This window comes from Rhinoraja longicauda, chromosome 15, assembly GCF_053455715.1.
Source record: "Rhinoraja longicauda isolate Sanriku21f chromosome 15, sRhiLon1.1, whole genome shotgun sequence".
NCBI classification, from domain to species: domain Eukaryota; kingdom Metazoa; phylum Chordata; class Chondrichthyes; order Rajiformes; family Arhynchobatidae; genus Rhinoraja; species Rhinoraja longicauda.
The window spans coordinates 35,509,356-35,533,433 of NC_135967.1; the positions used below are offsets into that span (position 1 = coordinate 35,509,356).

Sequence of the window (24,078 nt, forward strand, 5' to 3'; positions counted from 1 at the left end):
TCAATATATATTCAGCTCTTTTTAATACTGTTTCCTATCTTCTGTATACTGTAATATATCATCAGATGCTTACAATGCTGCAAAAGACAGTTTTCAGTCATGGAAGACAGTTTTACAATGTTTCTTGCCTGCCCCCCTTTTTAACACCTTAGTTGCTCATTTACTTCAAATAAAGTGGATGGAAGCTTGCACTATGCTACTTTTTTTTAAAGATGCCTCAATAAAAGAGCCTTATCTGCTCCTGTGACTTTTATTCAAAGACATGGAAATGATAAAGAAAGTTATGGTTGATAATGCAAAAAATGACAATCATAATGTTTCGGATACTTTGACTTTTTGAGGATTGATTACATTTTAATTTTGATCAAGCATTTCTAGTGAAACGTTTGACAGGAAATCACAGGCTTGCAGACTTTGATTTTCTGTCCGTTAACTAAATGGTTAACCCTGTCTCCTGCAAAAAGTCTATCCCCTACTCCCAATTCCTCCGTCTACGCCGCATCTGCGCCCGGGATGAGGTGTTTCACACCAGGGCATCAGAGATGTCCTCATTCTTCAGGAAACGGGGCTTCCCCTCTTCCATTATAGATGAGGCTCTCACTAGGGTCTCTTCTACATCCCGCAGCTCCGCTTTTGCTCCCCCTCCCCCCATTCATAACAAGAACAGAATCCCCCTCGTTCTCACCTTCCACCCCATCAGCCAGCGTATCCAACAAATCATCCTCCAACATTTCCGTCACCTAAAACGGGACCCCACTACTGGTTCTTGGTTCTTGGTCCTCCAAAATATTCCAAATGGAATTTAAACTGGAGGTTTAAATCTTTCCATCCCCTCCCCTTTCTGCGTTCCGCAGAGACCGTTCCCTCCGTAACTCCATGGTCCACTCGTCCCTTCCTACCCAAACCGCCCCATCCCCAGGCACTTTCCCCTGCAACCGCAGGAGATGCAACACGTCCCTTTACCTCCCCCCTCAACTCCATCCAAGGACCCAAACAGTCTTTCCAGGTGAGACAGAGGTTCACCTGCACCTCCTCCAACCTCATCTATTGTATCCGCTGCTCTAGATGTCAACTTCTTTACATCGGCGAAACCAAACGCAGGCTCGGCGATCGTTTCGCTCAACACCTTTGCTCAGTCCGCCTTAGCCAACCTGATCTCCCGGTGGCTGAGCACTTCAACTCCCCTTCCCACTCCCAGTCTGACCTTTCTTTCATGGGCCTCTTCCAGTGCCATAGTGAGGCCCACTGGAAATTGGAGGATCAGCACCTCATATTTCGCTTGGGCAGCTTGCAGCCCAGCGGTATGAACATTGACTTCTCCAACTTTAGATAGTTCCTCTGTCCCTCTCTTCCCCTCCCCCTTCCCAGTTCTCCCTCTATCTTCCTGTCTCCACCTATATCTTTCCTTTGTCCCGCCCCCCTGACATCAGTCTGAAGAAGGGTCTCGACCCGAAACGTCACCCATTCCTTCTCTCCTGATATGCTGCCTGACCTGCTGAGTTACTCCAGCATTTTGTGAAATGGTTAAAAAGATGTAAGATCTTGGAAAATGCTCCTTTGTGAGCAATGTTCATGATCAGGCAGCTATTTAGTGGATTGGATTCCAATTTACCATTTCATTTTAGTATTTAAGATTACTATAAAATTACAAGTGTTCATGCAATTGTTAAAAAGTCATAGAGAGGTACATAGAAAAAAATTGTATTTCTTGTGCGTATAGCTAATATTATTATTTGTAAATGCTGTAGAAAGAGCTTGGGGACCGACAATCGGAGAGTTTGGAGAAGGTGCGACAGCTTTTACCACTTCCCAAACAGACAAGAGATGTCATCACATGTGAACCCCAAGGCTCTCTAATTGATACCAAAGGGAACAAGATTGCTGGCTTTGACTCAATATTCAAAAAGGAGGTAAGTAAATGAAAGTGCTAATATTGCTTCATTTGGTGTGAAAACTGTGATTTTCTTTTCTAAAGAGTAATCAAAACGTTCAAACATTTAAATTTGATGAAAACATTCTTGCATGCATGGAATTTCAGTGACACCATTGAAAGGCCAAAGTAAGATATCATCCTATTGACGGACTTGGTTTAAGGTCATGCATCCAAACTGCAGAGCATATGTAAGGATAAAAACAAGACAGTGTAGATCAGGAAATAATAATAATGTACATCTGGCTTAGTTTATGAAAGCTTGAAAGTCATAGAATTTCCAACCTCATTAAAATCAGTTTTTTTTTTCAAACAAACTTGGCACACTTTGCTACTCTCACAAGAAGGTCCAAAATGCTTTCACTCTGAACTATCTATCCCATTGATTTGCTGACCATGTTGAATTCCTGTGTTTACGCTCAATTGCCATCTTGATCCCCACTCCATGAAACAGCTTGATACTGAAAATATAAAGGTGAATGGAACAGTTCAAGCAAGGGGGAAAGTCGCCTTTAAAGTCATCCTAAAAAAAAGTGTGGATATAAAATTTTAATGTTGCTTTACTATTGTGCTGATCGCAATTTCCGGGCTAACTTAAATTGGTATATTTTGAGGTTTTTTATTCCTATTTTAGTAATTGAAAATTGTAATACACTATCCCAGCTCATGCCTTTCATTTATCATTTTGTAGGGACTGCAAGTCTCCACTAAGCAGAAGATTTCCCCTTGGGATGTTTTTGAAGGCATGAAAAATTCTGCTCCCCTCTCCTGGGGCTGGTTTGGGACAGTTCGTGTTGACCGCAAGGTGACTAAGTTTGAAGAGCAGCACAGGTTGCTTTTGTACCACACACACCTTAAACCAAAGCCACGCAGTTATTATCTCGAACCACTGCCACTTCCCCCAGAGGAAGAAGAGCCACCAGCACCAGTTGTTCCAGAACCAGAAAAAACTACAGCAGAACCACCAAAGTTGGAGAAACCTACTACTACCGAAGAGAAGAAAAAAAAATCAACTAGAAAGAAACGGCCACCTTCTAATAAAGCAGAGGTGAGCTAGCAATTAATTCCAGACTTATTTATGAAGATGCATAATAAATGCTGTCTAATATGCTCCTTACATAATCAGGCCAGGCCCATACCCTTCATTGTGCTATTCAAACAGTTCCACATCTTCCACCATATCACTGACATTCTGTGCTTTCCACCCTTGCTAATGTTTTGCATTCTACAAATTATAATACAGATGAAGGTTGTATGAAATACACTTGACTGCAAACATTTGTCATTCTTTTGTCTCTGCAACATGCAGATTAATTGTTAGTAACATGCCCCTCACTTCATCTTATTAAGTTATAGTAACTAGAATATGATTACAATCGCCATGACCTCGATGTAGTGCTGTAAATACAATGGCATTCTTAATAATGCTTATTTGTTTTGTAGTTCACAAAAATTGTCTTTTGATTAGTCTGCCAATGCACATTTAATTTCTGTGATTGGTGTTTGTTTTGGGTGGCTCGCATTTACACAGGGGGAGAACATATTCACTATGTTGCATGTTATTTTTGCATGTCTTAAATTCAAGGGAGTTTATTTTTTAAAGCACATGTACAGATATCATTAAAAAGTAAAGGATGAGAATAGGCCAGGGATCTGGTTGGAAGTTACTGAAACAGGCTGTCTCTCTGCAGATGTCATAGTCCAGATTTTACTTTACTTTATTTTACTTTAACACTTCTCAGTGAGCCAGGCATTCTATGCTAATACAAATTGGACATTTTATCCTTGGACAGAGAATCCAAATTATAAGCAATAGTACTTTGGCCATATCGTATGATAGGGTATTTAAACATCATTATGTATTTACTGTGGACATTCCGTGAGATGTTTTAACTGCTATATCAAGAACGGTGATGTTTTCTATTTTTAAATTCCAATCTGAGAATCTGAAACATTGTTCAAGGGATTTATTTCCTTAAATGGGATTTGTAATTTAACAATAAAGTATTAAAATGCAGTGATACTGAATAGAATTACTAATGGTAATATTTGATGAGCTGATGTACTGATTTAATTTGAACAGTCAAATTCATAAGTGATAGGAGCATAATTAGACCATTCGGCCCATCAAGTTTACTCTGCCATTCAATCATGGCTGATCAACTCTCCCCCTCAACTGCATTCTCCTGCCTTCTCCCCATAACCGCTGAGACCCCTACTAATCAAGAATCTATCTATCTCTGCCTTAAAAATATCCATTGATATGGCGTCCAGAGCCTTTTGTGGCAATGAATTCCACAGATTCTCCCCCTTCTGACTAAAGAAATTCCTCCTTATCTTCATCCTAAAGGAACGTCCTTTCATTCTGAGGCTATGACCTTTGGTCCTAGACTCTCCTACTAGTGGAAACATCTTTTCCACATCCACTCTACCCAAGCCTTTCACTATTCAAAGTCTTTCAAATTCTTATTTATTGCTTTGGATTCCTGTCAGCTTTTTTAGGATTTCATTTAAATTTTGTGAACATTCGAAATTAATAGTCTGTGGTACTGATGTAAAAAGTCTGATTTTGTCATTTTTATTTACCTTTGAGCAGTCGGATTTATCATCCAGTGCACACAGAATGGCTTCTTATGGTGGTGGAGTTCCTAGTGACATAATGCCACACCAGACTAATAATCCATATAACAGACTTCCATATGGACCACCTGGTGGTGGTATTTATGCGCAAAATCAGCCTTTGCCAGCAGGTAGGTGATTAAGATTTGAATGAATAACTTTCAATAATGTATGCCTAAAAAAACCCATTTGTATATTTTAATTTAGTTTTGTCTTTTCCACTATTTTTCTGTGTTGGTGAAGAGTAGGGGAATGTGCAACTAATGTAGTTTGAGAGCCCTTTGGAAGCTCCAGTAATTGTTTTTCTGCTGCTGGTAAAGCCGAAAGCATTAACAGGCATGTGAATTTTCCGCGATTCTGCGGATTTCTGCGTTTTTAAAATCCATTTTCCGTGCTTTTTGCATGATTTCCACGTTTTTTTACTTTGCCAAAATTGCATTTACCAACGGAGAAATCTGATCAGAAAAAAAAAAGAAAAGAAACGATGTATCGACACTAGAGTTCTGCTAGAGGTCACTAGGGGTTCCGCGAGAAATCCCCCTGTCCTGGAAGTTTCCCCCGAAAATGTGGCACCTAGGCTGGGCAAGGCAGCCAATCTCGACCTCATCGGGCCTTCCACGGCCGATCGGTGGGTTGAATTTGCAACCTGCGGCAGGGGCTCTCGAACTCCAGCCCAGCTGGAGCCAGCAAATCTATCCCCATAGCCGGCTTCCTTGGCCGGCTCGATAAACCAGCAAAGCTCTGGAACCAAGAGTGCTAGAAAATCAATGATGGAACTGTAATGAGTTAATATTAAATTTACGTGCAAGATTATTTAACTAAATTAATTGAGATGAGGTTAAAATATAAAACACAGCAGAAAAGCCAATTTCCACCTTTTTGGGCATTATCAATTAATGTGCGAATTTACTTCAAAATGTTATTAGTATACAGTGACATATTCACATTATTTTGTAATGTCTGATTTACTTTGAAATGCACTAAAAGAGGCTTGAAACTAGTAATTTTGTGTGTAAATGTTCCAATTTTTTGACCCCCACTATCTCGCACAAGCGCTCAGCTCTTTACCTCTTTTTTTTTACCTCCCTCACATGCCTGCATTAAAACAAAAAGTAATACCGAACAATGCCATTTTATGCAATCATCTGATATATTTCGGAGCATAATAAAATGACAACAAGGTCAAGAATTTCAGCCATTTTCTTGGAACATTTATGGCAAAAAAGAAGGAATATTAAACAGGAGCCATTCAAATCAGATGCAAGAATCTTTAATGATTTTTTTACTACTTGGGGAAAATGGGTGAAGGAATGGAAGGAATGGAAAGGTTTTTCTTGCACATCCAATGATCAGATTGGCCTGTGACCCTGATACCCTGCATAAAATTAAGTTAAAGCAGAAGAAAAAAAACTGATTATAGGAAAATCTCTTGACTCATATGATGTTCCATCTGCATTTTATATAAGTAGGAAGGAACTGCAGATGCTAGTTTAAATTGAAGATAGACACAAAATGCTGGAATAACCCAATGGGACAGGCAGCATCTCTGGAAATGAGGAATGGGTGACGTTTTGGGTCAGTTCCCTTCTCCAGACTGATGGAGATGGAGTTACTCCAACATTTCGTGTCTATCTTGCATTTTGTAAGACCTCACTTTGTGAAGTGGGTATTCACAGTTGTACAATTCTTAAATATGTCACTTTCAGGTTCTCATTGGATTTATGTAGACATCCATCAGACAAGAATTGGACAAGATCATGGATTTTTGGAATGGGAAATAAAAAATGAATCAATAACGAGAATGTAATAAACCATCTTTTATCACAGATGATTATTGTAGGCAGCAGGAACAGGCAGCTTCTATTAAATGCAATGAGGACTATTAAGTTGACCATCTCTATCCTGGGCAGCTGTATATTTTGGGCCATCCAATTTTACTTGTCTGCTAACCTTGATAACCTGGTTAGATTTTATACTAACATGCACCAATAGCAAACTCACTGACTGTTGCATCTCTAGATCTGAAATGCTGCATAAAGAAAGACTTAGGAGTTGACTTTGAATATTTTGTATCTGTTCAGGGTGAATCATTACTCATTTATATTTAAATATGGATCTAAAAACGGAAAAATTATTTTTCCATATATTTAAGTTCATTTGCAAATTAAAACTGTCTAGAATAATGTTGCATTTTGTAATCACTGTTTGTTTTGCACATAGGTGGACCAAGGTTAGATACAATGCCCTACAGATCTGTGCGACCTCCTTTTGCCAAAATAATGCAGAATCGCCCACCCTATAGTACTGTGATGGCCCCAATTGGTGCAATGATGGATCCGTCACTGTATAAAATGTCACAATACAAGCAGCAGCCTCCCATCCCACAGGGACAGGCCATCCGACATCATTTAAATGCCAGATTGGTAAGTATGGGCTGGGTTTGGGAGGTTATTACTGTCGGATGGCTGGTACAGGCATAGAAGGCTGAATGGCCCCTTTTAGGATTCTGTAACATCTTTAGAAGTGGTCAACAAGCAATTGAGCTCTTTGCAGACAGAGGGATGGAATCAGGATTTTCATTCTGAAAGTAATAGCAATAATAGGTAACTTCTATTTATGTCTCATGAAGTAACTGCTTGAAAGCATATAACCTCACTAATTTTGGGATTGAATGTTGAAATTTTGACATGTGACCTTAGAAATCTCAGTTCACAGGTAAAGATGTACAGGCTCCGTGAATCGAAATGGATTAAAAGAATGTCTTTCAAGTGATTTTTTTTCCTTGCATTCCACAGTCTCGTTGGAGCAAGTTTTTCCATATATGTGCTCAAAAAAGCTTTTAAAATATTATCTTGTATGTACATATCTTAATTATAGGAGAAAATATTCTATTCTGGTTACAGTTGAGTGTAGCCAAGTAATAAAGGAAAGAGCCAAATAAAGCAAATATTGAGTGAGCCGCAGCTTGTGATGTTCAGATCCATTTCATACCACTGAGTTCAGGTTTTATTAAAGGTCTTCAGCTTTCATTTGTAATATCTTGTTCTACATCACGTTTAACTGTGCCAAATTATGACTAGGTTACAACCCAAGAGGTTCTAACGTTTTCTTTGTCCCACATTCCCTCTCTCCTCAAGAATTCTGGTGGAATGTATGGGCAGCAGGTTCGTCAAGCAAATCCAGCTCAATCATATGGATCAATGTCACAAGCTCAGGTATGACATTTTTTTTACCGTGTACATTAAGTCAACTCATTACTTATCAAAGGCTTCTTTACCTCAGGTGTAACTATATATGCAAGTTCTAATTCATAGTTTGTTAAATTTAATAGCAAAGCTGTCTGAATTTACAATCAATTTGTTTGCAATCACCATGTCTGTAGTGGGTAACATGCCATTGCCTGCGTCCACAAATTATGATTACTAGTTGCATACCATAAGCAAATTCAGCACCCACACCATAGCCATATTATTCACTCCATCCAAATATGATATACTGCAGGTAGAGTCGAGTGTCTAGTGTAAACAATATGCCTCTGCTACTAACGCGCAGCACCTTCCAGTCTTCAGCCACATGACACAAAGAGCAAGGTCTTTGAGTGCATAGGAATGCCATCACTTGTGAATAAGTTATGAGACACATCAAAGAGCAACATTTGAAAAAAATGATTGGAGAATCATAAACATGTTAAAAACCCAATGTAGCCAAAGGAGTGACAAGGGTCATCAAGAACAGCAGCACTGCACGTCATTCATTTGAAGGATAAGATTTATATTAAAATATCAATGAACCATTATTAAATCATTTGGAAATCCTGATGCCCCACCTAGCACCGTTTACCATGCTCCCTTTAAACTGCACTTCTTAATGTACGATTTATTTTCCCCATTGGCATAGCTATAAATATAATGAAATTTGTGATGGCATACATAATGTCTTGCTTGACAAAAACAATAAACATGCTCTCATTGTGTCAACGCCATGGAGTTGTAGAGCTGTACAGCATGAAGACAGGCCCATTGGCACACCTTGTCCATGTCGACCATATTGGGGTTGTCCCATTTGCCTGCAATTAGCCCGTATCCCTTTATATTACCTCTTCCCATCTATATATTTGATGTCATGATTGTATCTGCTTCCACAGTGTCCCCTGTCAGCGTACGCCAGATACAGACTATCCTCTGAGTGGAAATGTTGCCCCTCAAGTCCCTCTTAAATCTCTGCCCGTTCACCTTAAGCCAATGCCTTATAGTTTTAGAATCTTCAATGTTGGGGTAAAAAGATGAGTGTTCACTTTATCCATACCCCTCAACATCTTGTCAAGATCATCCCTCATTACCCCATATTCCAAAGAAAACAGTCCCAGACTGTCCAACCTACTCCCAATAACTCAGACCAACAAGCCCAGGTAACATTCTGGTGAATCACTTATGCACCAGTTCCAATTTAATGATATCTTTCCTTTAACTGGTTGACTAGAACTGCTTTCATTTCTTGAAGTGTGCCCAGAAGATCGTAAGAAATGATTTATGATCCTGCAGACCTGTTCCTCAACCTATCCTATCATTAAAGAACACCAATCAACAATGCAAACTGTACAGACAGTCCTTGAAAACTATGTATATGTTTGCTCAGTGAGGCACTAGTGAAAATTTAAAGCAGTGTTAATGGCATGTTGCGAATAAATTAGGTTGACTCCCAGTATTATAGGTAGACGAATAACGAAAGACTGAAGAAATTTGAGCATATCAGCTGCTAAAGAAAAAGGCAAAAACTAATTTTTAAAACAAGTGTTTCAGAAAATTTGGAACCATAACTTAAAACTGAGTCATAAATCAGATATAGTTCTGTTTGGTAAAAGATAAATTCAAGACTATTTCCAGCAGTTCTTTCTGCAGAAAATAGTACTGAAGAAGGGTCTCAACCCAAAACGTCACCCATTCCTTCTCTCCAGAGATGCTGCCTGAGTTACTCCAGCTTTTTGTGGCTATCTTCATTTTTAGCCAGCATCTGCAGTTCCTTCTTACACATAGTACATGCAATGATCTTCTCAGAAAAGTGGTAAAAATAAATCCCTTGGAATCATGTAAGGAGTATATTGGGTGCCACTGCAAATGGACTACACTGCCTTTCTGAATAATAAGCCAAACTAGGCAAAATTGCTTTATTTGTCTATGTTTATCTTGTGATAATAGTAATTATGTATCAGAAGTATTAGATATTATGCAATTTTACAATGCTAGTTATAACTGGTTTTATTGCAAGATGTTGAAGTGATAACAAGAAATCGAGAGCATGTTGAAATGATTAACAAGATAATGGAATGGGTGGCTTTGTATTTGGGTGGCATCTATTCATGTAATCCTCTTCTCTTCCAGAGTATTTCTCAAGGCTACACTAACTATGGCTCTCACTTGGGGATGCAGCCACATCCGTCGCAAGCCAGCAGTATGATACCTCCTGCCTATTCAAGCCAACCATACCAGAGCAGTCACACAGCCAATAATCCTGCACTCATAGATCAGGTTCGGCAGATGCAGCAGCGACCAAGTGGCTATGTTCACCAGCAAGCTCCAGCTTATGCACACTCCATGCAGAACACACAAAGGTACACGTGGAAAACTTGATCAACGGGGTCTGATTTAGCTCTAGTTTTCAACACTTTTTTTCGCTGCAGGTCATAAGACTCAAATACCCTGCACCAGGTGTATCCAGTCATATGGCAGAGAACTACTTGGGCACAAATAAAAATTGTATCAAAGATAAAGACGTTAAACAAAGAGAGGATAGCAATATTCTTGCTATTTAGGGCGTGCAGCGTAGGTTTACTAGGTTAATTCCTGGAATGGCGGGACTGTCATATGTTGAAAGACTGGAGCGGCTAGGCTTGTATACACTGGAATTTAGAAGGATGAGAGGGGATCTTATCGAAACATATAAGATTATTAAGGGGTTGGACATGTTAGAGGCGGGAAACATGTTCCCAATGTTGGGGAGTCCAGAACCAGGAGCCACAGTTTAAGAATAAGGGGTAGGCCATTTAGAACGGAGATGAGGAAAAACCTTTTTCAGTCAGAGAGTTGTAAATCTGTGGAATTCACTGCCTCAGAAGGCAGTGGAGGCCAATTCTCTGAATGCATTCAAGAGAGAGCTAGATAGAGCTCTTAAGGATAGCGGAGTCAGGGGGTATGGGGAGAAGGCAGGTACGGGGTACTGATTGAGAATGATCAGCCATGATCACATTGAATGGTGGTGCTGGCTCGAAGGGCCGAATGGCCTACTGCACCTATTGTCTATTGTCTAACTGTTTCAAAATCAGCACCCTGGGAGCGAATCATGGTGCGACTTCTTAAATTTTGGAAGATGCAAGGCAGAAACTCTCAGAGTTATTTGGTCCCATTGCCTTTCATGTATCCAGAAACTTTTAACTATTTCTTGATTTTTACATAAATGTATTTCAAATTGTTAAAAAAAACTTTTCTGGGGCATTTGGTCAGATGCCAGTATGAATCATTCACTCTGCTCTCTGGCTGAATAAAATTGCAAGTGCTTCCACCTTACACGATGCCCACGTTCATTGGACCCTATATTATTGCCAGAATGGATCCTCTTGGAGTGTAATTTCCCTTTCGTCAAAATAATTTAACAATAACCAATTGCATTGGGATGAGCCACATTTCTTAAACAAATAATCCATGGCCTTCGTTATAATTTAAATTTAGTCAAACTAGAAGTATTATTGGAGAGAAACATGTAATGTTTTGGGTCAATGACCTTTCATTAGAACTTTGAAAAAGTAGAACTAAAATATATTTTAAGTTGCAAGAGAATAAGGGGAATAACTGGGTTGGAGTGGAGTTCAAGAGAGATTGAATAATTTGTACTGATTTTACCAGCTGAAAGAATGGTATTGGGATGTTTGCATAAATTACCTTGATATACGTTTATTCATCCTTCTCAGTTTCTCATCAATAGAATGTCTAAAATCGCTGCATGTGTGAGCATCTTTTCTTTTCCCACTGCTATCACTAGAAAAGCTTACATTGACATGTATTGACCATTGCATCCATAATGCACCATGCTACCTACTTTAAAACACCTTGCACCTATCTACAGCAGGATATTTTCTACATTGCTGCCACTGATCAAATCATCGGGAACTTGTTTACAAAATTTTGAGAAAATTCCATATTCTTCCAAACACTGTTGCAACTTTTTTGTCTACTGTTAGCAGTCATTCCTTTACCTATCCACATATAAAACCTTCTAAAGGTCTTCAGCCCTTTATTTTCTCGCCAGGTCCAGCCTGCCACCCACAGTAATTCCTTTTTAAGTTTCTTAAAATGCGACTCTGGCCAAATCGCTCTTTTTGCTCTGTCAATTTTGCCTATTAGCTTTCTGCAATGTGACTTGAGGAGACTTTTTTGTGGTAAAGAGGCTGTATGAATGAAAGCTTTTATCAAACATTCTTCCTTGCAGGCTAACGCACCAACCCATGCAACAAGCACCTATGATGACAGGAATTAGTCACATATCCCAACAGAACGTTCATTCAACAATGAGGACAAATCAGGAACAGCAGTATTTACGACAACAACAGATCCTGAGGGTAAGCCTGGATAAAGAGGTTGCATCAGCAGCCTGAAAACCATAACCACAAAGTATAATCTGGGAGTGACAGAGTTGAATACATGGTTTTGTGGTATTCCACGTTGGTTTATGGGTGGAAAGTAAAATAGTAGAAATGAATAGGAATTGGCCGGTTGTTGCTTGCGGAGAATCGCAGGGTCAATACTTGGTACTTGGCTTATTCACTATTTGTATTAACAGCTTGGATAAAAAAGCAGTTTAATCGTGTATCCAAGTTATAATCCCAGAAAGGAAAGTGAACTGAGGAGGTGAAGAGGACTATCTGAGGACAGGTAGGTGAATGGGAAAGAAGGAAATTAAGTTTTGCTTTTTGATCAGAAGAATGGTAAAGCAGTATATTATATCAATTATGAGAAATTGTAAATATCAATGTACAATAGGATCAGAATGTGCTGGCTCATGAAATGAATATCCACATGCCTATCCAAAAATATATTAAATACCATTATCATATCTGCCTCCACCACCATCCCTGGCAGTGATGTTCCAGGAACTCTCCACCCTCTGTTTAAAAAAAAAACTTGCCAGTCACATTTCCTTTTAACTTTGCCCATCTCACATTTTAGCTATGGCCCTAGTAATTGATATTTTTATCCTGGAAAAAAAGGCTCTGTATAACTCTGAGTCTTTCATAATCGTATATATTTCTAACAGGTCACCCTTCAACTTCCGCCGTTCCAAAGAAAACAATCCAAGTCTGTCCAACCTCTCGCAGTAGCTAATACCCCTAATCCTGGCATAATTCTGGTAAACCTCCTCTGTACCCATTCCAAAGTCTCCATATCCTTCCTGTAATGTGACCAGAACTGTAGAAACTACTCCAAATGTAGCCAAGCCAAAGTCCTGACTTCCTGACTAATACTCAATGTCCTGATCAATGATGGCAAGCATACCATAAGCCTCCTTTACCACTCTATCTACTTGTGTTGCCACTTTCAGGGAGTTATGGACTTGGATCCCAAGATCCTTCTGTACATTAATACTGTTAAGGGTCTTGCCATTAATTGTATATTTTCCCTTGCATTCGACCATCCAAAGTGCACTCCCTCACACTTGCTCAGCTATGGCCTCACTGGATTCATAGAATAGATGGCAAGAAATTATTTCCACCACTTTGAATATTCCATCACCATGGTTTCAAGAATAAGGACTGACCATTTAAGACTGAGATTACTATAATCTCATACTGATAATACTGATTATCATCAGGCTGAAAAAAGGTCTCGACCCGAAACGTCACGCATTCCTTCTCTCCAGAGATGCTGCCTGCCCCGCTGAGTTACTCCAGTATTTTGTGTCTATCTGAGATTACTATAACATACTATACGAGAATAGAATTGCATACATTACTGCCAAATGCCAGACTAGTATTTCCTGAAGATTTACCATAACCTTCTGGCTTTTTCATTCTAAGCTTTTAATCACGAAGACTTGGATCAAAGTGCTTTATTAACCAATCTTGCCAAATGTAACCATTTTTGCTTAGAGATTAATCCTTAGATATGTTCTTGGATGCACGTTAAATTTGTGCCATATATAGGGAAAATCGGATAATCTGCCACCCTCAGGACCAAGGTGCCAGACTAGCAGATTTGTTTAGACTATGGGATGTTACTGCTATTAATATACGAACAGATTGTAACTTAAAAATAATTTTAAAAATCCAGTGAATGGCTGTTTTTAAAGGGTTGAAATCTGGGGCTTGTTTGTTTAAAAGAAGCATAATATAAGAAATTCTTAAATAAAAGTGTGTTTAACAGGAACACAGGGAAAAAGACTTAATGAGTTTAAAGAGAGCGTGGGAAACAGGGCCCTGATATATGTAAAGTGAGCACAGGAAAAATGTCCACGGGTCTTTGGGATTTCTGACAGTCACCAAATTATTGGTTTTACTGTAGGATGTATTGTATCTCTTTATATGTTATCTCTCATTTCTTGTGTTGAATTTCATCTGCCAATTTATCCGGCTCTTCCATTAACCAGTTAATTGAATTATGTAGATAATATCTTTATCTCCATCCCGACTACGTAAATAGAATTATACTTGGGTACTGGATTAGAGACTCAGTGAAAGTCTTGTGCAGCTCCGAGCAGCACTGTGGCATTGCGATAGAGCTACTGCCTTATAGTGCCAGAGACCCGGGTTTGATCCTGACTAAGGGGGCTGTCTGTACAGAGTTTGTTCGTTCTTCCCATGACCTGCATGAGGTTTCTCCGGGATCTCCGGTTTCCTCCCACAGTCCAAAGACGTACAGGTTTGTAGGTTAATTGGCTTTGGTAAAATCGTAAATTGTACCTGGTGTGTAGGATAGTATTAGTGTTGGGGGATCGCTGGTTGGCGTGGACTCGGGGGTCAAAGGGTCTGTTTCTGTGCTGTATCTCTAAACTAAACTAAACTTTTGGCATATTCTCTCTTTGAAACTCTTCATTCTATTTTATAGCAACAGCAACAACAACAACAACAGCAGCAACAACAACAACAGCAACAACAACAGCAACAACAACAGCAGCAACAACAACAACAGCAGCAACAGCAGCAGCAACAAGTGCAACAACAGGTCCAACAGCAACAGCAGGCTCAAGCCCAACCACAGTCTCTGGGAATGCAGGCCATCCCACCTCAGCAGTCCATGGTAGGTAACTCTCTTGTCTTTCCTGATTTAACATTTTAGATCAGACATTAATGCAAGCATTCAACTACATGAGCGGGCTGCTGTTCTACGTGATAAGTTCACATTTACCTTTACCACATCTACCGGTATCGCCATCATGCCCAAAACCATACCAATTCAAATAACTCGATCAGGCGCATGGGCAGGGTCTTGCGTGAGGTAATGTGGTTATGTGAGGAGGCCAAGAAAGACCATTCTCAAAAGGAACACGTTGACAGTTATAAATATACAATTAATGGCAAGACCCTTAATAGTATTAAGAAACTTCTCCAGCTAAACATGTCGATTATTAAAAAGAACAAATAGGTTTATAATTTAGAAATAAAAAGTTAAAAACATTAGAAAATATCTGTTTGGTGTCAATGCTTTTAGCTAGCAGGCCTGCCTTTTCTATCAAAAGTTTATCACCAGAGTGTACTTCATATCTGATTACTAATTGGCTGTTAGCAGTAGTTAGTGGTTGGGATGAGACATATTGACTTGGAGAAAGTCCTCTTGAATAAATGGGTAAATTGGGTTTTTAATCTCAGAATTTCAATGACAGTTTGATATAAAACATTAAAAGGGAAGTTTCTGTATTGCAAATCAATGAGAGCACAGGATCATCTGTAAGATGAGATCAGATGCAAGCCCATCACCGGGATATGAACACCCAACCTATGGACATCCCTAAACGTGAATGAGCTCCCATAATAAATTCAAAAGGCTAACATATGTACATTCTTATAAATGGCAAAATTACTTATCTCTCTGTCTCCACTTTTAGTCATTGTTTCTTATCAGTTTTATGTACTTTTGATGCTGTTTATTATATTACTGTGGTGATATGATTACCATATATACCGTAATAGATTTAGTCTATTTTCCGACTTATAGATATGATCGACACATAAACATCTGTAAAAACGGAACCCTTCATTACGTGGGGACAGCCTGAATTATAGATGCAAAGCGGTTCAGAATTGATGTACAAGACTAGCTGGCCCATTGCATTTGTGATGCCTGGAGCATCTTGGATAGACATTGTACACCAGCCCCCGCCCCCAACGTTATTGACTCAGTCTCTTGAGAGGGCAAATATATATTTTTTAATTCCAAGTGTTAATGCACAAATATATGGAAAATTTCTTGATAGGCCTCGCTAGAGGTTGGAAATCTCTTCATGAGATCAAATTGACAATCTGTAAATTAACAGCTAAACCAGTTTGCTTTACCTCATTCGTTATCTGTCTCAGCTATAAACCAATGCAACATACTTTCGAAAACAGTGTCAGCACTTGTCAGGCACGAGAGGTTGTTGAAAGATTGATTGAGTGCATTAAATCTAAGTAGTGAATAGCAGAATCTCAAAATTGTTGATACTCATGAAGGATGAGATCAGAGGATTAATGGGCATTCAGGCCTACCTTATGTATTAGCCGGTTTCAAAAATCATACTTTTTCAAAGCCAGTTTCAAGGAGAAGTTTTCCTTCCAGAGATTACAGACTGGCAAAAATAAAATCTCCATGTTGCTCTTCCACTGATGCTGTCAACTCAAGGAGAGAAAGGTATTTCAGTATGCAACTATACTAAAAAAAACAAAGGTCTTTAAGACAGTTATCACTATGCCAAATGTTGCTGGTATACCCGATTTCCATAAAGAGATTCTAGAAAAAATGAACGCCCAAATGATTCCCCAAACCGTGCACCAAATGTGTATTTTCTCCTGCTGACAATTTTTTCCTCTGTAAGACAAAGTATGTAAGAAAGGGTTCTAGAAGGGGGTTGTGATGGGATTTGGGTTTGCTGATAGAGGGGTTCGGATGGAAATTCTAGTATTAAAACTTAACCAATCTTTACTTTGTAATCTCTGGCAATGAACAGAGGATCAGAAGGGATATTTGAACGAAAGAACGCCTGCAACGTGTCTCTGCTGATTTAACTGAGGCTGCAGTCCCTATCTGATGGATAGATCTGTTGCTCTTAACACATTGCAGTCAAGATTGCAAAATATTTAAAAACCGATGAAGAGTCTTCGACCTGCTTCTCATTCCACAGATGCTTCCTCTGTATATTGTTGCATTTTCTGTTTTTTAGTGCAGATTTCCAATGTTGCACTGTTTTGATTTTCAGCATATCTACAGGATTCCAAAATCTTGTTTGTACATTCACCCCTGCTACAGAATGTCTAGGTGCCAATGAATTTATATTATTCCTATGATTAGGATGTCAGCTGGTTGTTGAGTTTCACATGAAATGTATTATTTCATAAAGCCCAGTGAACCACATGCATTTCTAAGAAAGCAGCGGAATTGATTCAGAGACAGACTTTAAATTTAAGTTTGAAGTAATCAGCAAAGGCTAAGTTTACTTTTCTACTCTTGGGAGAAAGTACAGCGAAAAAGCAGGTTTAAATTATTTTTCATCTTCAGTTCCAGCGACAAGGAATGCAACAAACACAGCAGCAACAACAGACAGCAGCTCTCGTCAGACAGTTACAACAGCAACTATCAAGTAAGCTTAATGTAGTTGGCTAGGAATGGACTGCAGATGCTGGTTTAAATCGAAGGTAGACACAAAATGCTGGAGTAACTCAGCGGGACAGGCAGCATCTCTGGAGAGAAGGAATGGGTGACGTTTTAGGGTCAAGACTCTTCAAGGAACTTCACCCATTACTTCTCTCCAGAGGGCGGCACGGTAGCGCAGCGGTAGAGTTGCTGCTTTACAGCGAATGCAGCGCCGGAGACTCAGGTTCGATCCTGACTACGGGTGCTGCACTGTAAGGAGTTTGTACGTTCTCCCCGTGACCTGCGTGGGTTTTCTCCGAGATCTTCGGTTTCCTCCCACACTCCAAAGACGTACAGGTATGTAGGTTAATTGGCTGGGTAAATGTAAAAATTGTCCCTAGTGGGTGTAGGATAGTGTTAATGTGCGGGGATCACTGGGCGGCACGGACTTGGAGGGCCGAAAAGGCCTGTTTCCGGCTGTATATATATGATGACATGATGATATGCTGCCTGTCCCGCTGAGTTACTCCAGCATTTTGTGTCGACCTTCAGACCAGCTTGTCCATTCCAATAAAGAAGCCCCTTCTAACAACGACCAATTTGGCCATATCCTTCTAATCCTTTACTATTCATGTACCCAGAACTTTGCTCAAATCATATCCAGAAAGCATGCAGGAAAAATAATTTGAATGGTCTACACAATCTGCAAAAATTGTGGTGAAATTAACAGTGAATAACAGGTGATTATCCCCTGCTAATTTCCACATTATAAGTCCTTCACACTTGGTTGCGAGCCATTTCAATTCCCCTTCCCATACTCACACTGACCTTCCTGTCATCTGCCTCCACCACTGCCAGAGTGAGGCCATATGCAACCTGGAAATACAGCCCCTTATATTCCCTTGTGTAGTCTACAACTCAATGGTATGTGTTCTGAATTCTTCAATTTCAGGTAAACCCTCCCCTTCCTTCTAATCCACCCATGTTCTTCTCCCTCTGCCCACACTTTTCTTTCCACTCGCTCTGTCTTCATCACCCAGTTCCTTTCCGTCCTCCATCCCTCCCTAGTTTGATACTCCATTTTCTTTTCTTCCATCGTTCCCCCCCCTCCCCCTCGTTTCTTTTCACCCTCTATCCATCTCTCTGGTTCTATATTTCACTCACCATCTTCTTACATTATCAGAGTCCATATTTACAGCACTTTATCTCCACGTCTAGTCTTGGTTACCATCTCCACCCATCTGCCAATCATCCCTCCTTACCTGAATCCACCTATCACTTACCATTTGCCCCACTCTCTTCTCACTTCTCTCACCAAGATTTCTCTCCTCTACCCTGTCTGAAGAAGGGTCCAACCGAAAATGTCATTTGTCAATTTCCCTCCACGGATGCTGTCTGGCTTGCTGCATTCTTCCAGCACTTTGCTGGAATAGAACATAGAAAAGTGCAGCTCAAGGACAGGCTGCTTGGCCCACAATGTCTGTGCCAAACATGATGCCAAGACCAGCTCTTATTTACCTGCACGAAATCCATATGTCTCCAGTCCCCACACATCCATATGACTATCCAAACGTCTGTTAAATGCCACTATTATATCTGCCTCAACCAGCAACCACATCTTGAGCAAAGAATAGTTTCTTGTGTCTCCAGGACTCTGCGACTGTATTAATAATAATAATAATAATAATAATGCATTACATTTATATAGCGCTTTTCAAACACTCAAAGACGCTTTACAGGGATTACTAGAACATAGAGAAGTGAATAAATAGATAAATAAGTAAACAAACAGAAAAAGGAGACAGAAGGTGAGGTGACGGTCAGTGGTTGAAGGCAGTGCTGAACAGGTGAGACTTCAGTGATGTTTTGAATGTGGTGAGTGAGGAGGAGTCTCTGACGGTTTGGGGTAGTGAGTTCCATAGGGTGGGAGCAGCGATGGAGAAAGCCCTGTCCCCCCAGGATCTGAGTTTGGTCCGGATGGGGGGGGACAGGAGATTGGCAGCAGCAGAGCGGAGGGTGCAGGTGGGAGTGTGCCTGTGGAGGAGGTCAATCAGGTAGGATGGGGCCAGGTTATGGAGGGCTTTGTAGGTCATGAGGAGGATTTTGTACTGGATTCTCTGGGGGATGGGGAGCCAGTGGAGTTTGTAAAGGACGGGGGTGATATGGTCACGGATCGGGGAGTGGGTGAGTAGACGGGCAGCGGAGTTTTGAATGTATTGAAGTTTACTGATGATTTTTGAGGGTGAGCCATAGAGGAGGCTGTTGCAGTAGTCCAGACGGGAGGTGATGAAGGCGTGGATGAGGGTTTCTGCAGCTGTGGAGGAGAGGGATGGACGGAGACGGGCAATGTTTTTGAGGTGGAAGAAGGCTGTCTTTGTGATGTGTTTGATGTGTTTGTCGAAGGAGATGATTCCAAGATTCCGGATGTGAGGGGAGGTGGATACTGGGAGACCGTCAATATTGAGGATGACGTTTTGGGTGGATTTGGTGAGCGTTTTTGGACCAATGATGATATGGCATTATATGGCCCATGTTGTTATCAGTATGAGCATGGGATTTCACGTTGGCGAAAAATTTCTACTGTTAAGAAGAAAACTTAGTGGTTATTTCCTTTGTCTTTCAATCTTCAAACCATAATTGATAGTGTATGAGATAAGTTTAAGATGTGTACTTGTGCTTTCCTTTTCGGGTAGTTTGTAGGCACCAGCCCATAATCTTTGATTGCAGTTTAATAGTGACCTAGTGTATCCCAAAAAGCTCATAATTGGCCTGATGGGGTCTATACTGACGCTTTATAGAGCATTCCAGTTGATTTAAAAAAAATTCTACTTTACCTCCTAGCTCTGAAATACTTTCACTTCTATATTTTTATCCCCTTTAAAAGCCACATTTTTTTTAAATGCAAGGTTAAAATACGATTACAGATATTGTAATCGTATTTTAACCTTGCATTAAAAAAAAATTACATACAGGACCCCTGGCTCTATTGTCAGTCACTTTAAATTTATATCTTCTGCCCTTTAACCCAGCTGTAAATGAGAGCCCTTCCACTCTATTTAGTCTATCTAAACACATCAATCGTCTCTTAATATTTACTGCTCCAGTAGAAAAATCTCACATTTTCTACTTAATCTCCATAACTCCCTCATCTGTGGAGCCTGGAGTCATTGCAGTAAATCATTTGTGCATGTTCTCAAAGTCTCATCCTTGAATGTTTTGATGCCACTAAGTATTTCCTGCATTTCCTGTGTTTCAGATTGCCAGTATCCCCAGTGCTTTAGTATTCCATTGAATGCAACCTATTTGCAAGGGTTTTCTCAGGTCAATGGTGTGTTTTAGCTCTGAAAATGAAATCAAATTGACTGTCTAGATGAGCTGAAAATTTGCGGAATGGCATCGTACGGCAAGATTTCTTTCTTTCGCCCATTAGCCAGTCTGACACCTGTGTCTACACGAAGGGATTTGATCTTTGAAATATGCTCACTCCTTTGTTTTTATTCAACAGATTCACAACCACAGAAGAATGCAAACCCATACTTTTAATGTTGGAGTCATCTAAAGGAAAAAAAGTCTGCAATCTGCTTATCATTTGACTGTCCCAGATGAATTTTGTCTTCAAAGGCAAATTACATTGGTGTCCGAATCTGTTCGCATTTGATGTGTTTTTAATTTCCCAATGAAACTGAACTCTTGACCATTTCCCTCCACTTACCAGGTTGCTCCCAGTGCCTGTACGTTCATGGTTAGGAAAATAACAATTCACCAATTAAAAGGTAAAGAGAGATGCTGGTGTAATATTTCCAGTCTTCCTTTCTTATTCCATTCCATATCTTCGTCACTGAGGACACCAGAACATCATGAGCCCATGGCCACATGTGCTCAACCACAGTACATCAGCCGATACACACTTAGACCATGCATCTAAAGAATATTTGAGCACAAATACCAAACTTGCATACAGATCTGCTAGGTGCCAATGATGGAGATGTATTTGAGGCCATGTTATTGATAGAATTGTAACTCTGCCAGCAGCTGAACTAGCTCCATACTAATATATATATATTATTTGTATATACAAATAGCACTATATGAACACTTAATTATTGTCATTAATTTTTCATATTGATGCTTTTAAAGCTAAAGAATCCAAGGAATACAGTACCCCTTTTCTCCTTATGCCTGAAGTCACTGAAGTATGATTTCACAGGGCCAGCAGCATTTTGGTAGTTCCCTTTGTAAACATTCGTTATATGTGAACTTGTGCATTGGCTACTGAGCTACAGAAGGTTCATAGCCAAATCTGATCCTATTCAAATAAGTGCACTTTCCAGTTTAGGTCACTGTGACAATGGAGTTAGCAACCAGAATGTGTGGCCTTGGCATTTTCAATAAAGGGTTCAGTTTTCCCAAGGTGAGGAGTATTTCTAATTGAAGACTGAAGATTATGACTGTATGGCAAATGACATTCTTCATATGTTGCAAAACATACTTGGCTAATAAAGTATGATTGTGATTGTGAAGATTACAAAAAGGTTTTCAGAGGATCTTTACTCGTCATTCCTGATAGATATTTTGAATTGAAAGGTGACCTGTTGGAATTATTATGGATTTAACATCAGTTCTGCAGTGTGGAGAAAATGACTATTCATACTGACAAGTCTTCTTCTACACTGTTTTTCTTTGTTTTTTTTGGAAATCCAGCATCTCTGAGTCTAAAATCTACCACACTTAGCAGTCTGCGAATTCGGAGTGTCCAGTGAAAGCAAGATATTTTTTAATAAAACACCTCTTAGTTTATGAATTACTGCAATCATTCCTTTGAATTGGTCAAAATTTGTGAGCAGAATTTGACCAGTTCAGGAAAAAAAAGTTGTAATGAAAGAAGAACAATGGTTGTAGTATTTTTGAGTAGAGTTGGCCACTTTTGTTTGTGGTTATACTGAGGTTTCCGCTATTGCCAGTATAACTGTGTAAAACCTTATTCATTATCCCAATTTATTATCCTAACTTAATCTAGCAGAAACAGTTTGCATTTTCTCATCCCACTGGTTTTCTTTATATTTAAGGATAAAGTTGAAGATTATAATTGGTGCTCACTCAATTCAAATGTTCCTGCTTTTAGCATGAGATTTAGCACATTTCAACTGTAATTTTTACTTAAAAGATTATGATTTAGAAAGCTGCAAGTAGAAGAGGCACAAAGTGCTGAGCACATTGGTGCCAATGCAACACTTGGTGTGTTGACAATAATCTGAAGTATCATGGAAATGAACTACTGAAATTTAGTATATCCATAAAGGGAGGCAGAGAAAAAGATGGCAGGAACTTTCCCATATACCTGTTTGTAGAGAAATTGTTGCAGGATGATAAGTGATGTAAAATTACATTCCCTGCCATACAAACGCATTCGAGAGAGTCTGGTGTAGAAAAGAATAAAAACGCTGTACAGAATAAAGAACTTTCTATCTTGGTTTGTAAAACTGTACCCACATATTAAAAATTATGTACATTTTTGGTAATTTTGTTTTTCAGAAAATTCTGATGTAAAGATAAAATTCAAGATGGTATATGTATAAAACAAATTGTACACGTGCTGTTTTTATATATAAAAAGCACAAACAGTCAACATGGAGACAAGCAAATGAATCAGAATAGTCTGAGTTCTTTTTAAGACTTTTACTGTGTCATGGTTTTTGTAAATTGTAAAAGTTGCAAATGTACCCTACATTGTGGATAACGTTCTATCACTTGTCTTAATTAACACTTTATTTTAAAGCCATGATCCAGTGGTGAAAGTAATTACTTTTGACTTGGAGTAGTCAAATTGTATATCCTCCAGAAAAAAATAACAAGCATGTTGTTTCCACAGCGCGGCAGAATACATAATTTTCTAACTGCATCACAGTTAAAGTGAAATACTCCAGAAGATTAAATGTATTAATAATAGCTCATACTGCTGTTATAAGCTAATTTTCAGATGTAGAATTCCATTATTAGGTTTAGAAGATGCAAAATAAGCTAAAAATGCACCCTAAAAATGTTTTTTATGGTGTGGGTTGGCTGCTTCCCAGGAATGTGCATCATCCTTTAAGTCTAGAAAACCAATTGCATAGTGTAATACCCATTCTCAACTCAATAAAAAGGACATTGCAATGTGTTTAACAAGCAGAGTCAACACAGGTCAGTAAAACGTTGCATGTCCAGGATTTGGCAGTTTACCGATAAAAATGTTTGCTTGTATTCTCTGGAGCTGAGTGAGAAAAATCAGTATGGGTCATTATTAATGACATTTGTAGAAGAACACTCAAATCTTTTTAAAATCTGTTCCCTTTCATTGAGTTAAACATTTATACTAAAGGGTGATTGGTGACATACTGAGTATCCCAAGCACTTTATGTTTTCGCTTTGGATTTCTAACATCTGCAGTGATTTGTGTTTGAGGAAAGTAAATTCCTGATCTACAGTGCATTGCTGAATGGAAATACATCTCATTGATGTTTGGAGTCTTAACATGGGGTAGAGAATTGTCCTAATGAGCAGCGCTCACAGAAAATTTGTGTAGCTTTTTCATCGGGAATTGCTGTAATATCTTGGACTAAAGAACATGCGGTGAATAGTGTAGGAAGGAACTGCAGATGCTGGTTTAAACCAAAGATAGGCACAAAAGGCTGGAGTAACTCAGCGGGGCAGGCAGCATCTCTGGAGAGAAGGAATGAGTGA

The 24,078-nt window shown here is 39.4% G+C and overlaps 1 protein-coding gene across 4 annotated transcripts in view; it reads left to right on the forward strand.

Annotated features, from left to right (window-relative positions):
• Nucleotides 1-23,128, forward strand: part of med12 (mediator complex subunit 12) — a 107,811-nt gene extending 84,683 nt beyond the window's left edge. For 3 of the 4 annotated variants that reach the window (XM_078412485.1, XM_078412489.1, XM_078412487.1), the window contains 10 exons: nt 1,749-1,910; nt 2,622-2,978; nt 4,527-4,680; nt 6,770-6,972; nt 7,687-7,764; nt 9,928-10,157; nt 12,029-12,158; nt 14,641-14,832; nt 17,284-17,365; nt 20,864-23,128. In XM_078412485.1, coding sequence (XP_078268611.1) covers nt 1,749-1,910; nt 2,622-2,978; nt 4,527-4,680; nt 6,770-6,972; nt 7,687-7,764; nt 9,928-10,157; nt 12,029-12,158; nt 14,641-14,832; nt 17,284-17,365; nt 20,864-20,901 — 1,626 coding nt within the window. In that variant the 3' untranslated portion in view covers nt 20,902-23,128. The remainder of the gene's footprint in view (nt 1-1,748; nt 1,911-2,621; nt 2,979-4,526; nt 4,681-6,769; nt 6,973-7,686; nt 7,765-9,927; nt 10,158-12,028; nt 12,159-14,640; nt 14,833-17,283; nt 17,366-20,863) is intronic. The other variant, XM_078412488.1, reaches the window with a different exon arrangement.
• Nucleotides 23,129-24,078: the final 950 nt, after the last annotated feature.